General features: G+C 35.5%; 1 protein-coding gene across 10 annotated transcripts in view; it reads left to right on the plus strand.

Moving 5' to 3' along the window:
- The window catches only part of CalpA (calpain A), a 560,472-nt gene that overhangs the window by 470,817 nt on the left and 74,953 nt on the right, over positions 1 to 14,702 (plus strand). For all 10 annotated transcript variants that reach the window (XM_069812566.1, XM_069812574.1, XM_069812571.1 and 7 more), the window contains 4 exons: positions 1,221 to 1,355; positions 2,214 to 2,382; positions 5,367 to 5,548; positions 9,544 to 9,797. In XM_069812566.1, the coding sequence (XP_069668667.1) occupies positions 1,221 to 1,355; positions 2,214 to 2,382; positions 5,367 to 5,548; positions 9,544 to 9,797 (740 nt within the window). The remainder of the gene's footprint in view (positions 1 to 1,220; positions 1,356 to 2,213; positions 2,383 to 5,366; positions 5,549 to 9,543; positions 9,798 to 14,702) is intronic.

Here is a 14,702-nt window from a genome sequence, read left to right on the forward strand (position 1 = left end):
CGCGGCCTTCGCTTGCAGCATTACGCCTTAACTGCGATGCTTCCTCGGGCCTCAAATTTTATAGTTTTAAACAATATAATACAATGTTGTCTTTGAAATATATTGCATGTAAGTTAAGGACAAATTTTCCAAGTGATATTCTCAAAACATGGCCTCCTCCATCTTAAATTCCTAGCTACACCACTGATTACCCAGCATACTCGTAATCGTAATTTATGATGCAGAAACATTAAATAAAACAAAAGATAAATTTGAAGACAAATAACTGACAAAAACTATTACTCTTGATTGCAGTTGCTACTAATTTTCGCATAGTAATCCAAAGTGACGGAAAGAGATAGCGATAAGAACAATATTAACAACATTAAATATCTTCTACGGCAGGCATGCCAAAACCCTGCCCATTGTTCAGTCACGCACATTGTGCAGTACTGTCGTACTGTCATCCTCTGAGGAGTTTAGTGCTCAGAGAAATGTGGTTCTGACTAGTCTAGCGCGGTACTGGAGGAGTACTCTCAATTGCTAACCACTTGGAGCATTGTATGATTGTATCGCCATTTGCCAGAAATGCAAAAAATCACTCCAAGCTTCGTGACTGTATATACTAGACTGTGATATTACTTTGGTAAATGTGTGAATAGAACGAAGTCACTGGTGGAATATAGTAAAGAAAAATAACTCATACCAAACTAATTGCACGTTTGTGCGCACTTCGTTCTTAAAAAGCTCTCAAGCGAAATGTGGTTTAAAAATTGTAGAACAAGGGTTTTATGTCAAATATGAAATGTTCATGCTGCGCTTCCCGCACCAAACTACAGCAATCACAACTGTAGCATCAGTGATCAGGACGACAAGGTGTTTAACATTACGCAGGCAGTACGGTATTATAAATGGATATTAAATCTGATACCGTACCTTAAATAGTAGGCCCATTGAAAAAAATGGCAATATCATTTTTATGGAACAAGGATTATGATGTGTTATAGGCTACTATGCATCTCGACTCAGCAGGCAACAAACACTACGGAACGCATTTTCACAAAACTTGCGAAATGTAACATAGACCCTTGTTCGCGATTATGCATCAGTTGTGTTTTTCAGATGGTTTGATTTCACTGAGGCAGAGTAATCGTACCTGTCCATTTGTATGACGAAGTATCTTACGAGTATAAATAGTTAACAGTTTGATATGCAAATGTAAGCTGGATTTTCTTTTGTAGGTTTTGGCAATATGGACGTTGGGTAGATGTTGTGATAGACGACAGACTACCGACATACTATGGGAAGCTAGTATTTCTCCACTCATCAGAGCACAATGAATTTTGGAGTGCCTTGCTTGAAAAGGCTTATGCAAAGTAAGTAAACCTATTATACCTATTAGGTTTCTTGAGTGTACGACCCAATTTAAGGTAGAGCCACCGAACGAATATTGCACACTCTTATCACTGCCAATGTGGTGCTATAAACCAAATCTGTATTGAAATACCTTAATAGTGAGGTAAAACAGCGTGACAAATATATTTGGATTTGTATGACTTCAGGCTTTCCCAGCGTTTGATACGGAATAATTCTTCTAGGGTTGTCAGCCAGATGAGATGGATAGTCATCGAAAGGTTGGAAGCAACTATCCAACTCACCTGGCTGAGAACCCGAGCAGAATTATTCCATATTTGGATTTGTCTTTCATAGCAACTTCTTTCGTTTACTTTTTTTTTCTCTCATTCATTTAATTTGTTTCAGCTAACTACATAGAGATATTTTTTACGATGATCCGCTCAATAGAGCAATTATGAAATGCGAAACTTAAGTATGTACTCAGAGACATCGACCAAATAGCCATGGTCCACTACAGAGCTTGCAGAATCTGTGATGACTCGAACCTAGTCCTTTTGTAAGGAGCTGCCAGCTAAACTAACTGAGTTATGATTAATTTCCGTCCTCTAGCAATGTGAAAGAAAAGAATGTGTGATTTACATTTTCCAAAAATGTTTATTTCATGAATGATAGGAGAATCATTGAAAAATATAATTACCGCTACGGTATGCAAAGTCTGAAGTGATCAAAAGTAAGTTATTAATAACTGTTGTGAATGACCTAATTGAGCAGTACAAAGGAAATAAATGAGAAATTAGTGTTAATTATTGGATGTAAATTTCAGCAAATAAGAGGCATATATCACACTGTATCTTACTAGAATATCTTTGTTATTCTAGGTTGCATGGGTCATATGAAGCCCTGAAAGGAGGTACGACATGCGAAGCTATGGAAGATTTCACAGGTGGTGTGACAGAAATGTATGAATTGAATCAGTCACCTTCAAATCTGTATAGAATTATGCTGAAAGCTTATGAACGTTCATCTCTCATGGGCTGTTCCATTGAGGTATGTATAATTATTTGTCTTTTAATTGTAGCCTATTACGTGAGTGCATCAGATAAGCAGGAGGTAATAATATTAAGGATTCCACAAATCAGTTCATTTAGGACTGTTTGAGCCTGAAAGAAGTAATTTTGTTTAAATTGAAATATTAAATAATCTTCAATAATTGTGTGTAGCTCAACATTATTGCACGTAGAATGTTGTTGTTGTTGTTTTCCAATGCCAGGCGTTTGACAATAAAGCCATTTGACCTCTTGCACTCCAATACTTTTCAAAGATATTGTCATGGCCAGCCACTGAAGCACAGATTTTGAGGTGTTCCGAATCCATTTCTTAGTTTGAGTTGCACAGTGGGCAGTTAGGGGACTGATATATTCCAATTCTATGCAGGTGTTTGGCCAAACAATCATGGCCTGTTGCCGATCTAAACGCAGCCACAGACGATTTTCGTGGTAAATCGGGAATTAACTGTGGATTATGATGCAGAGAATTCCATTTTTTCCCTTGAGATTGTGTTATCAAATTTTGTTTGTTGAAGTCTAAGTATGTAGATTTAATAAATCTTTTCACAGAGTAATACGTAGATTTAGTAATAGGTCTGTAAGTAGCAGTGCTGCCCTTCTTTGCTAAAGCATCCGCATTCTCGTTTCCCAGGATTCCACAATGGGATGGTATTCATTGGAATCAGTTCTTTTATTGAGTGATATTAATTGAGAGAGCATTTGGTTAAACGAGCGTTGAGGGACTTCCGCCGATTTTGGAATAGACACCGACGCACTTTGATTAGGTTAGGTTAGTTTAGGCTTTTATTATTCCGTCAAGATGAAGGTGAAAGCGATTGAGTGTGAAACGAGCATTGAGACTTCCGCCGATTTTAGCAAGACTTCTGACTTCTGTTGCATTCAAATAATTATAAAATACCATAATTTGGTCCAAGGAGCATCCGTTTTTGGTGCAAAGATAATTCGTTTGGCGTGTTTCTTAATTGAAATTAACCTAAGTGGGTCGCCAAAATCGGCGGAAGTCCCTCAAAGCTCGTTTCACCGAGCATTTTAGTTATTTCTGCTGTTTGAGATGAAGGTGTGTGTTTAGAGACTATTGGTAGAATAGCTGCTTTGGAGTCTGACAATATAACTGCATTCTTAAATTTATTGATGTGGCATAGAAGATTCCTGAGACTTTCACTTATTGCAATGATTTCTCCATCAAAACTTATTGTTCCATATCCAAGAGATCTATAAAGTGAGAAGAGACAGCACGTAACACCTGCACCGGCACCTTGTTCTCTGGAGATCAAGGATCCATCGGTGTATAAATGAAGCCAGTTTTGTGGAGGGTACCTAATATTAATTGTCTCTAAAGACAATTGTTTCATTATTTCAGTGCTTACTTCTGATTTCAGTATTTCTTCTGTTAAATTTAGATTATATTCTATATTTAATAGAGTTAAAGGGTTTGATTTAATTTGTAAGTTTTCTTTTAAATTCGGGATATTGATTTTCTGTTTTAATTTATGAACAATGGTTATGAAACTTTTTTGAGTTTTCAATCTACAGAGAGGACTGTATGAATGCCAATTGTTTCCTGGTAATCAGATAAGTTTTTCATATTGAATCAGTGCTTTTTCTTCTATTGTCATTTTGATGCTGTTAATATTAGTGAGGAATCTCATAGAATCTATTGTCCGGAGTTGTTTTGATTCCACCAGTAATGAGTCTGAGAGCTTGGTTTTGAACATATTCTATGTCGTTTATGAAAGGTGAAGCAATTAAAATTTCTCCGCAGTATGTCAGCACTGGCTGTATAAACATTTTGTATGTAGTGTTCAAAGTATTTCTAGAGCATCCCCATTTCTTTCCTGCTAGTCTTTTTAGAAGGGAGAATCTTTTACGAGCTTTTTCAGAAATGTATTTCAAATGGTTGCTCCGTGTTAACTTACTATCGAAAATAACTGCAAGATATTTGGATTCATAAGTCCTAGGAAGATGTTGGCCATTGTATTGGATATTGAATTCTCTTTCTTTTTTACCAAGTGAAAATATTTGGTAGTTACTTTTGCTTAAATTGAGTGTCATCAAATTTGATGTATTCCATTCATGTAGTTGATTTAGAGCTTTAAGAGCAGAATTTTGAATTTTGTCTCTATGTCTGTAAGATCTGGAAGTCCACAAAACTATATCATCTGCAAATAGTGCTGTTTTCATGTTTGATTCCTATAATAGGGAGGGTAAGTCATTTATATAAATATTGAATAAAGTTGTGCTGAGGTCAGCGCCCTGAGGTAGACCTCGATATGTTTGTCTGTAACTAGAAAGTGAGTTATTGAATTTAGTGGCAATGAATCTTTGACTAAGGAATTCTGATATCCATCTGAACTTATTGTTGGAGGTACCTAATTTCTGGAGTTTTAGTAATAATTTATTTCTCCAAACAGAGTCATATGCTAACTGAAAGTATCTTCTTTCTTGTTAAAACTGTCTTTTATTTCTTGGCTGAGGTGTGTGACTTGTTCATTGGTAGAGTGTAGTTGTCGAAAGTCGGCTTGTCTTGGTGATAAAAGATTTTGGGATTCTAAATACCAAGTTAGTCTGTTGGAGATCATGGACTCCATGGTTTTTGCTATCATGCTTAATAGTGCTATTGGTCGATAACTATTAACATCATGAGCAGGTTTCCCTTTTTTGTGAATTGGTACAATGATTGCTTTTTTCCAAGCTGCAGGAATTGAGGTGTTCCATGATAAATTGAAAATGGATCAAAGTACAGACTTGGCTTTTTTCCCCCAGATGTTTAAAAAATTCGGAACGAATGTTGTTGGGGCCAGGAGATTTCTTGGTTTTTAAATTTTGTATAGCTAGAGTTAATTCTTTGGAAGTAAAATTCTGATGAAATATTTCAGGTTTTGTACTAGTAATATTGTTTTTATTATTTTTATGTAGAATGTTAAAGCACATAATTGTTTATTTATGAATGTTTTTTTTTTGTAGCCTGATCCAAATGTTCTGGAAGCACAGACAGCAGAGGGACTCGTAAAGGGACATGCTTACAGCATAACAAAGGTGAAATATGTGGATATTCAGACACCTCGCAGTTCAGGGAAAATTCCTCTGATAAGGTTACGTAACCCTTGGGGTAATGAGGCCGAATGGAATGGACCATGGAGTGATAAGTAAGTATAAGTGCATACAGATTTGAAGCATTCAGTCCTTTGAGAATTGGTGGCACAATACTGAAACTTGTTTTGTATATCATCATAGGCGGTGACAGAACCGTTTCCTTGGGGGGGAGGAGGAAGAATAATCATAGAATCCTGATATAACAAGGTTGTGGGACATTATTTACCTTCTTGTCCCGTGATAACTTGACCATGGTACAGTATATCAGAATATTATCATTTAATGAAGGTATTTTCGGGGGGGGGGGCATATTTCATACAGTGTTACATCCATATCTGCGATGTTTCGGACCAAGTTATATAGGGCTTGAACTGTAGGTCTACTACCTATTATAATAGGGCATAACTTTAAATAATCTCCCTATTTTTCTCTCTCATATACAAACACATGTATACATCAATAACACTACGAAACAAAAGTTTTTTATTTGAAGCTTACCTTCCTGAAGATATCATATAAAATGTAAATTCTAATTATTTTACTTAATTTCTCGTCTTTAAGTTTACATATTATAGCGGGATCACTTTTCTTTCTTCTGCATTGTTGTGCAGTATGTTATTCATATTTCTTCTAGTGATGGCCAGAACACCTGCAGACTTCTAACACATGAGTACAGGCTGTTACAAAAGAAACATTACAGTGCTTCCATTCCTCAAATGAAGTATAGAAATTCTTATACATTCAGAAATTTAAAATAAATTAATATTATAATTCAGACATATGATCTGAAGACATTACCCGTAATTCGTTAATGTAAGAACAGAAACTTAATCATAAACAAAAGCAAGAACAATTTTTTTAATTCAATATTTTCTAAACGTTAATAGAAAAAAAAAAGAGTTCAGACAAGTTTGAGGAGGCAGTGCCCCCCCCCCCCAATGCTCATCATAAATCCGCCTATGTATATCATAAGAAATTAAATTATGTTATAGGCCTATAAATATATTTAAAAACAGTTATACTATATGACTTGTTTTTGTATATTTTTTGGATTGTTAAGTCATTAAGATTGATAATTATAGGAACTTGATATAAAGTATATATATGTTAATCGACTTATCTGAAAAATCAATATGAATTGTAAATCATTTGGATTTTGTTTTAATATGTATGATATTGGTGATTAAGGCAGTGATAAATCATGGTACCTATGTAAATTTCCAAGCCGATATTTTGCTTAGTGACTGAGGGAAACAATGAAAAACAAACCTAGTTAGTTTGGTTGACTACAAAGTTCGAACCTGGGACCTCCCGAATGCTAGTTTCAAATATTACTGTCTGAGCCATCTTGCTCGATTATAGCAGTTTTAATTAATAATTTGTTATTGAAATTCATAACCTGGCTGTTCGGTAAGTGTTTGTGCATGGACTGCAATTTGCACTCAAATATTTTGTATTTTATTGTAACAAGTTCTCTCGCTGAATGTTTATAACCCATTTTTTACATCTGAAATCATTACAGCAGAATTTAAGTTAACAATGAAACGAAATAAAAAGTTAGAAACCCGAAACTTAACCACGTTAAGAACACATGTGAAGCGTAACCCAGTAGGCCTACCCTAAAATATGTATGTAGGCCTATGTTTTTTTTTTTTTTTTTTTTTTTTTTTTGGAGAAAGCGAAAAATACAATTCTGGGTTTCGTCCTTTGTTGTTGGTGCAATTTAAAGTCTGAACAATATGGTCCCTTTGAAACTCTCGTTCTTCTAATAAATATTTCGCTCCTCTATCATCGCCATAACATAATATAAACAGTTGAGTAGTGTTAGTTATTTGCCACTTGGATCACTAGCTGTGTGCGCACGCATGTCTGTCTGGCAGGAAAAAGTGGCGAAGTTTCCTTACTGTATGAATACCTATACTGAGGTATTATGGAGATCAACTCAGAATTACACACCTTTTAGCTCGACAAAAAATGCCAGCAGCCAGTATGCCAACAACTCAGTGTTGCCAGATTTCCTATATTCCAGCCTTTGTTGTAGGAAGCCGTGGTAATGCTTGCCTTCCAAAGAGCATATTAATGTCAAAAACTGTCCTTAAGTACTCTGCATTCTCTCTGTTTCTTCTTATGTGCACTCGAAACCATAGACATGACACTTCCCCTCCTCCTTATTACATTCATGCATTACATATTTTTTCCACGCACTCTGAGTGAGTGATTCTTACTCTTTCCTGTGACCAACCTCATGGTCTAGTGGTCAGAGCTTCTGGCTATACTTCATGAGATCCCAGGTTTGATTCCCAGTTAGAGCATAGGAATTTTTCCTTTCCTGACACCACATAATCATAATCATCCTATCATATCATCGGGGTAATGTAACTCTGCCTTCCAGGTGCCCCAACCTCAGAAGTGGGTTACAACTAAGCCAATGCCAGGAGAGAAGACCGAAAGTCGAAAAAACAACCTGATGTCATTGGTTTAGAATTTTTTTTCCTGTTTATGAAGTTTTTATTTAATTTTTTTTTAGTCTCTGAAACAAGACTTGGCAAAAATGTATCTTTGCAAGAAAGAAATAAGAAATAATGTGGGATTATAAATAGTCTCACCTTAGAATTAACACGAAGGATATGAATAATTCTATAAAGACTTTTATGAGTGTCATCAAACTTTGTTTTGTTTTTTTTATAGCTCTTTACTGCATTGGGCCTAATATTATCTTGTAACATACTTTGCACCATCAATTTTTGCTAAGGCTGAACACTTTTTATTTTTTCTTGTGGTGATCAGCATTTCCAATTTCCACAACCACTTTCTAGGTTAGATTAGGTCTATTATTTATTTTCTGTCCTGTTCGGTGTTAATATTATTTATATTATAAAGTCATCAGAAAAATTCTAACCACTTCAATATTAACCAAGAATGCTGTTTTCATAAACAGTGAGCACAACATTCCTATTTAAAATCATTCTACATAAAGTTTTTGTAATAATAACATCATCCCTCATACCTACTCTGTTCACTTTTTACATTTAGGAAATGCCACAAATCGTTTATTTTCATCCTGTAAAACTCTAAAATGTACAGAGTGGAAGGAAACCTATTACAATAATTCACAGAGGTAACAGATGAAATCAACGCGAACAAGTTTTTGATACGTCCAATAGTTTTGAGAATACGAAATGTAACGTGTTGCAACACTGAAGAGAGTAGCAATGCTCCTTGAAGTCATTGCTTCCACTCCGCAAGACTTAGGAGATGAGAATATAAACAAAAACGTCTCATCATTACTGTATATACGTAACACTTAACACATTACTTAACATTACTGTAAGCTTAGTTTCTTTTCAAAATTAATTTTTAATTTCTTCAAAGATAATAATTTAAATGGAGATTGAGCTACAGAATGTGTATTCGTAATAATGTTATTTTGAGTTTACATCAAATGTAAAGGAATCTTTAATGGAAATAGTTTTGTTGTTTAAGAACTATTTTGTAATTACGTAAAAGCATAGAAACCAACAGATACTGTGATTGTTAAATAAGTTTCACGATATTGCATTTAGAGTTAAAGAGTTTATAGTGTAATAAAGGATGTTAAAAACCAAACAATTTGGATGATTGTAGTTACACTCACCCTCACTGCAGAGCAGTTACCTCAAGGAGCACTGCTATTCTTTGCAGTGTTGCAGCACATTACGTATCATATTCTCAAAACAATTGGACATATCAGAAAACTTATTTGACAAAACGTGTTCGGATTGACTTGATTTATTACCTCTCTGAATTAACGTCAATGTGTTCCCTCCCACTCTGTATACAAAGAATATAAAGTGTTAATGGCACATTTAGGTAGCAACTCTGCTTGCAATCACTGGAAATGTTTCAACAGAACTAATATAAAAATTGTTGCTGCTGCTGCACACATTGCTACTTCATAACTGCGAGCAGCATGAAAAAGATGTAACCAGCTGATTCAGTGTATCATATTGTGCATTTACTATCAATTTAAGCACACTGTTCTTTAGAGTAATATTTTTCTTGTTTTTAGATCCCCTGAATGGCGGTTTATTCCAGATGAAGAAAAAGAGGAGATTGGCCTTACATTTGATGATGATGGAGAATTCTGGATGTCTTATAAAGACTTTCAGAATCATTTTTCACGATTGGAAATATGCAATTTAAACCCTGATTCGCTATCTGAAGAAGAATTGCTCAGGTCAGACAAGAGAAAGTGGGAAATGAGCATGTTCGAAGGAGAATGGGTGCGTGGTGTCACTGCTGGTGGCTGTAGAAACTACCTTGGTGAGTTCATGCACTTAATGTACTTAGGGATGGATTCCACTTCCCATGAAAGAGTACCAGAATTCGATTCTGGTCATGTCCTATGTGATTTTGTAATAGGAAAGATGATTTTTGGAAAGGTTTTCTCCCTGCAATTTTAATTTCACTAGTAATAACCTTATATTATTACTGTGACCTTTGTGTTTGGAAAAGAACGTTAGGTAAGAAAGTGTAAATTTATATCACAGAAAGATATTTTCCTGTATACAGACGGAGGGTCCGAAGACTAGCACTGCAGTCCATGACTTATTTTGTATTTTTTTTTACTTGGTTGTTTAGCAATGCTGTATCAACTAATGTGTTATTTAACGTTGATGGGATTGGAGATAGCGAGATGATATTTGGTGAGATGATGCCAAGTATTCAGCATAGATTATCTAACATTAGCTTTACGGTTGAGGAAAACCTCAGAGAAAATGTAACCAGTAATCAGCCCAAGCCAGAATCACACCCACACCCGATCGCAAATCCTGATTGGCAGGCAAGCATCTTAGCTGACTGAGCTATACCAGTGGCTCCCACGGCTTATTGTGCCTTAGCACTCCTTCGTGTGGAAATTGGTTGTTGGAGTTCCAATAACTGCTTTCGTATAGATATCGTGACTCAATTATATATTATTATAACAGCCATGTGCAAGGTTCAGTCCTGCCAGAGCACACTTTCACCATGCCCGAATAGCATATACTACTCTTCCTCAGACTGTTTCCATCTGTAGACCAGTCACAATACTACATTCAGCTTCACGATTTTGGTAGGTATTACTGAAATTATGATGATGGATATTGAAAGGAGAGAGCAGTGGAATAATTGAAATAGGAGAATCCAAAGAAAACCCTCAGGATTCTCTGCACTTGTTACCCACCATAACATTTGCAGTTGTTTCATTGTAACATCAATAAGTCTGACAAATTTTTCAGAGATTCCATTTCTCCTTAGTACATTTAACATTTTAAATCCAGTCTCTATAATCATACCCCACTTCCCTCAATTCATTTTAATATTTTCCTCCCATCTACGTCTCGGCCTCCCCAAAGGTTCTTTTCCCTCCAGCTTCCCAACTAACACTCTGTATGCATTTCTGGACTTGCACATACGTGCTACATGCCCTGCCCATCTCGAACGTCTTGATTTAATGTTTCTAATTATGTCAGGTGAAGAATACATTGCGTGTAGTTCTGCGTTGTGTAACTTTATTCATTCTCCTGCAACTTCATCCCTCTTAGCCCCAACCCAAGTATAAGTGATGATAAAATTTTATATACAACATTAAGTAATGTAATCCCTCTATAATTATCACACATCGATCTACTCATTTCTTAAATATAGGGCATATCACCCTACTCTTCTGCTACTCTATGAAGGCCGCAAGCAAAACAAGTCAAATGGCTGATATGTGGGTGCAGATTCTTGACTTTTCTTTCGGTTTTCAGCATACAAATCTGGCTTTTTCAGGTATAGCTCCCTGTAAATCTGACTTGATAATTTCAATGGAAAAATTGTTCCAGGGCAGGGTATCGAACCCGGGATCTTTGACTGAGTGCGCCAATGCTCTACCGACTGAACTACCCAGGAACTATACCAGACCACGGATCAATTTTCCCCTTATATTTACATACCTCAAGTGGACTGACAGATCGTCAGATCCCAGCATTGAGTGCACACCAAGCTCTGTGTAACTCCATTCATTTGGCATTCTCTCTTTTTTCCATATATTGTGAGTAATAGATATGAATGGGGCCCTTCAGACACAGCCACAGCCACAACCACAGAATAGTGGTGCTGCAGGCGCTCTTGAGTGGTTGGCTTCTTGTCACGATACCAAGCATTAAATTGTAGGTTTCACACGGTGCCACTATTTTAATGGTGCGTGAGTGGCACTTTCGTGGCACTGCTAACAGACGACGTTAGGCCACCAATTCTCTACACCGTCACGACAGTATACAGGCTTAATTGGAAAATGTTATGACAAATAATGTAGAATGATGATAATGATAAAGTAATAATAATAATAATAATAATAATAATAATAATAATAATAATAATAATAATAATTTAATTAACCCTTAGGAGCTGTGCGTCCATTATAGTGACTAGCTAGTATTATAATCATCACGTGATATAATATGTTATAAATTGTATGTTATATATAAAATACATTGATATTCTTTAATTTTATATAAAATTTAGGACACTGCACTTGATTAAAACAATAACAAATTTTTTTTTTCTTTTTTTTTTTTCTTTTTTAAAACAGAGCAAAATAATTTCACCTGCAGTCAACTGAACCCCGTCAGCTTCCATGCGTACCATTACACTGATTGTTTTACATGGGCTCTCCCCAGCCTTTACTACAGGCTCAATTGACTGCAGTGGTCGGGATGCAAACCTACGATCTGATATGCTGGCCGGGCATGTTATCTTGTGCACCTTAAACTGCTCGGCTAACGAACCCAACACGAATTTACTCGATTATGCAGGTATACGAACCGCTGGTTAAGAGACATTTGCGTGCAATAGTGGTATAAGTCTTCCAGCTTCTAAGGGTTAACCATAGACTACTAAATAGCTGGACTAGTGCGAATTATGGATATATTATTTATGTAGTAAAATCTCTTTTATTTCATGTTAAAATAGAATAACATATCTAAAAATAATGTAAATAAATTAACAAAGAGATAAAAAGATTAAATGATCTCAGGTTCTGCAAAATGTAGTGCATTAAGCAGCGCTTTAAACATGCGTTCGAAGTGCCGCTAACAAGACACTAGTGACGCTGCTAAGTGGCCTCGTCTGAAGGAGCTCTAAGGTTACAGCTTCCGTACTTTATTAACTAACTCACTATACCGTCCCACCAGGTATTTTATTATTTCTCAATCTAGCAATTATAATTTATACTTCAATCTCTGACAGATCTTCGATCCAATCCTGTGGTCCATATAAAATTTCTTCATCTTCATTTTGCTCATATTCTTCATATCTATTCAACGTCTCTTTAAAATATGTATTCTAACTATCTCTACAACATCAAATTTTTCCTCTGTCAATAGTTCACCATTTTTATTTCTGCAAACAATCTAGGTTGAAAACCTTTTCTGAACCAATTTACCTCTCTGTAAAATTTTCTGTCCTCCCTTTCTAAACTAAGTTTTTCAATAGTTTCAATCTTCTTTAACATCATTTCTTTTTTTTTCTCTCTCTCACATATTCTATTTGGTTATCTCCTCAACTAACAATGGTTTTCATAATTTATTCTAGTCTTTCTTTGTAATAATTTCTGTCCAGCAATATTATTTTTATTAATAATGTCTATACATTATTGGGGTTCATCAACTATTGATGAAATATTTTATATTCGACAGATAATGGAGAAAAAATGGGAGTATAAGAGTACAATGCATAATTTATTCATAGATTTCAAAAAGGCATATGACTTGGTTAAGAGATTAGTTTTATATGATATTCTTATTGAATTTGGTATTCCCAAGAAACTAATTCGATTAATTAAAATGTGTCTCAGTGAAACGTACAGCAGAGTTTGTATAGGTCAGTTTCTGTCAGATGCGTTTCCAATTCACTGTGGGTTAAAGCAAGGAGATGCACTATCACCTTTACTTTTTAACTTTGCTCTAGAGTATGCCATTAGGAAAGTCCAGGATAACAGAGAGGGTTTGGAATTGAACGGGCTACATCAGCTGCTTGTCTATGCGGATGACGTGAATATGTTAGGAGAAAATCCACAAACGATTAGGGAAAACACGGGAATTTTACTGGAAGCAAGTAAAGAGATAGGTTTGGAAGTAAATCCCGAAAAGACAAAGTATATGATTATGTCTTGTGACGAGAATATTGTACGAAATGGAAATATAAAAATTGGAAATTTATCCTTTGAAGAGGTGGAAAAATTCAAATACCTGGGAGCAACAGTAACAAATACAGGGTGCAAGGTAAGGTAGTACATTAATTGACAGGAGTCATAGATCTCATTATTTAGAGTAAGTTTTGTCAAATAAAACAAATTATAGGACTTACGGATAGTGAGATAATTACAAGTGTTTCGAAAGCGCTGCCGACAATTGCAAGATGTCTCAACACTGCATAAGTAATACTCCACACCCCATGCGGTCAGCGACTTGAAGGGGGTGGGTTAAGTTTAACTACCTTTCACTGTGTACCTACGTGAACTCCGTATAGGGACATAACTGTTATTTGTTTAGTTTGTGTACTTTAATGTCAGGAAATGTAAATTAATAACCTGAATGAACAAAATAGCTCGCGTTCGAGCGCAGTTCAGTAATGAATACAGAATTATCAACTTACAATGCCATACTAAGTATGGCGTAATAATTTTAATGTAAGCAAGAAATACGTACTGTAATAACAAGAAATAACGTGAAAATCAGGAAATTATGTCCAGATTAGTGAAAACACTTAGGATTGAAGTTTCAATTACAATTAATGAAAAATGAAAACTGATGTAATTTTGTGAACAAGATGTAATTAACATTATAGTTTGTTGTTTTACGAATCGCTAATTCTGGACGTTAATAATGAAATAAAGAATAATAAACTCTGTAAACCACATTCTACTCGCATCTTACAGATATTGTTCAAAATGTCCACCATCAGTGTGCATGCAGCTTTCACATCGTCTAGTCCAATTATGAGAAACTCTGGCCAGTAGTTCTTCACTGTTCCGAATTTCTTCCACGGCCTGGATCATATCTAAGTACTCATGATTTGTGAACTCTGGCATCTCGTAGTTATGAAATAAACTAAATCGTATCGCTGTAGGTCAGGTCTGACTGCACACTAATGTAATGAAAACATCACAACAGCTGATCAGTTGCGAGTACTAAGCAAACCATC

Source organism: Periplaneta americana, chromosome 16 (genome assembly GCF_040183065.1).
Source record: "Periplaneta americana isolate PAMFEO1 chromosome 16, P.americana_PAMFEO1_priV1, whole genome shotgun sequence".
NCBI classification, from domain to species: Eukaryota; Metazoa; Arthropoda; class Insecta; order Blattodea; family Blattidae; genus Periplaneta; species Periplaneta americana.